A 2,186-nucleotide genomic window follows, 5' to 3' on the forward strand; every position below is an offset into this window, starting at 1 on the left:
TTTTGCAACAGAGTCTTGCTCTGTCATGCAGGCTGGAATGCAGTGGCGTGATCTCGGCTTACAGCAACCTCTGCCCCCTGGATTCACGTGATTCTCCTGCCTCAGCCTCCCAAGTAGCTTGGACTATAGGCACATGCCACCACACCCAGCTAATTTTTGTACTTTTAGTAGAGACAGGGCTTCGCCATGTTGGCCACGCTGGTCTCTAACTCCTGACTTCAGGTGATGCACCCACCTCGGCCTCCCAAATTGCTGGGATTACAGGTGTGAGCCACCACACCCAGCCTTTTGTCATACTTCCATCAACTAATTTTAATATTTGTCAATTATTTCTTGTCTATAACAATTATTACTGGAGTGTTCACCTAACAGTGATTTTCTATTTGCATCATTCCTTCTATATTTATTAATTTGTATACTCTTATTCAAAGAAATTGCTACTCTTTCTCCCTCATTTACTTATTTATTTATTCCATGCTTTATTTATGTCAGTATGGGCTCATGGATATAAATTTGTTTTATTGGTTATAATGTATTAGAAAGAATAAGAAAGCAAAGAAGGAGCAAAAGGGAAAATGAAGAAAGGCAGTGCTAGTCTTTCTTCAGAATATTACTGACAAGGTAAAAAGGTCACTTTAGTAATACTGCAAACTTAGAAAATTATGTATGAAAAGTATTCTATGATAAAATATGTTAGAATTTTAGAACATAAAGCTATGGTAAGTTTTTAAAATAGTACTTACATATTTTGGTTATTCAATATTAAAATATAAAGATAGAAATTTTATTTTTGTAAGGCATAAAAAGAACTATTAACTCAAACCTCAAGCCATTGCCCAAACAAATGCATTTTGTTCCTAGGAAGTGCCTGACTCAAGCCTGTCCTCTCCTTAATTCATCCCACACATTAGCATCTGTATACCAGAACAACCGTCAAGTTATCTGTGAATTCTTTTTCTATCATTAAGATTTTGGAAATATTTATCTGAGTATTTAAAAAAAAAAACTATTTGGTGACTGTATAAAATCAAAATACTAGTAGTGTTGATAGTGGTGAAAAATCCACATGGGTCTGCAGCAACCTCAATTCTTATCTCCTCAGAAGAAAGAATTCAACCAAGGGACATAAGGCAGAGTGAGAAACCCAGGCAAGTTTTAGAGCAGGAGTAAAAGTTTATTGAAGTTTCAGAGCAGGGCTGAGAGTGGTGGCTCATGCCTGTAATCCTAGCATTTTGGGAGGCTGAGGCGGGCAGATTGCCTGAGCTCAGGAGTTGGAGACCAGCATGGGCAACAGGGTGAAACCCTGTCTCTACTAAAATAAAAAATACAAAAGTTTCAGAGCAGGAACAAAAGTAAAGTACAATTGGAAGAGGGCTGAGCCAGTGACTTGAGAGATTCATGTGCATAGTTTGACAATTGACTTTTTTTAAAAAGTGGTAATCAATTTATTAATATAGCTGACTTCAGTGTCTGCAATGTTGACTTCCACCTCAACTCCTGGCTCAATCCTGATGGAAGTAATCTGCTTAACAATCTCAGAAGGATGGTGCAAATCAATGAGTCCCTTGTGGATACTCATTTGGAAATGATTCCATGTCTTAGAACCTTCACCACAAGGAGTTTTTCTTGTAGTGGTTCTCAAAGCTTCGGTAGGCAATGCAACTTGTCCTTTCACTTTGAGATTCTTTTCCTTTGCTCCTCTAATCAAGTCAGCACACATATTCTCCAGGGATTTTACGTTGTAGCTCTGTAGAGTGATTCAAATTCAGTGAATTGCCACCTTTGGCTCCACGGGTGTTTTTCCAGTATCCTTAAAAGCCATGGCTGAGGCGGCTTCCTGACCGACTTGTTCCTCGGGGACAGCAAACATTAGTGAGTCAGGAGCAGGAACATGTGGACCGAGATCCATCACAACTACAACCCGGTCTTCCTCAAAATGCTACTTGGGGTTTTATACATGGGTATCCTTTGGGATCTTCCCTCATTTCTTCTCCCCTGATTCTTCCTTTGGATTCTTCTTTGTCCACATGTGCAGTGAGCTGCCAACACTTGGGAGGGGCTGCATGCACAGTGTGCTTACTGATGTTGTGCACATGCTTATTGAGGCGTTTTTCTCTTACCGATTGAGTGTTCCTATAATGTCATATACCAGTTAAACTCCGCCATTTTGCCTCTTAGTGCGCCTA

At 39.7% G+C, this 2,186-nt stretch overlaps 1 protein-coding gene across 1 annotated transcript; it reads right to left on the reverse strand.

Annotated features, from left to right (window-relative positions):
* Positions 1-1,426: 1,426 nt before the first annotated feature.
* On the reverse strand, positions 1,427-1,822 carry LOC108292121 (40S ribosomal protein S20-like). The gene is given in 1 exon segment (XM_037732877.1): positions 1,427-1,822. A coding segment is annotated over 1 exon segment (396 nt).
* Between the last annotated feature and the right edge of the window lie 364 nt (positions 1,823-2,186).

The sequence above is a fragment of the Cebus imitator genome, unplaced genomic scaffold (assembly GCF_001604975.1).
Source record: "Cebus imitator isolate Cc_AM_T3 unplaced genomic scaffold, Cebus_imitator-1.0 Scaffold477, whole genome shotgun sequence".
Classification (NCBI taxonomy): Eukaryota; Metazoa; Chordata; class Mammalia; order Primates; family Cebidae; genus Cebus; species Cebus imitator.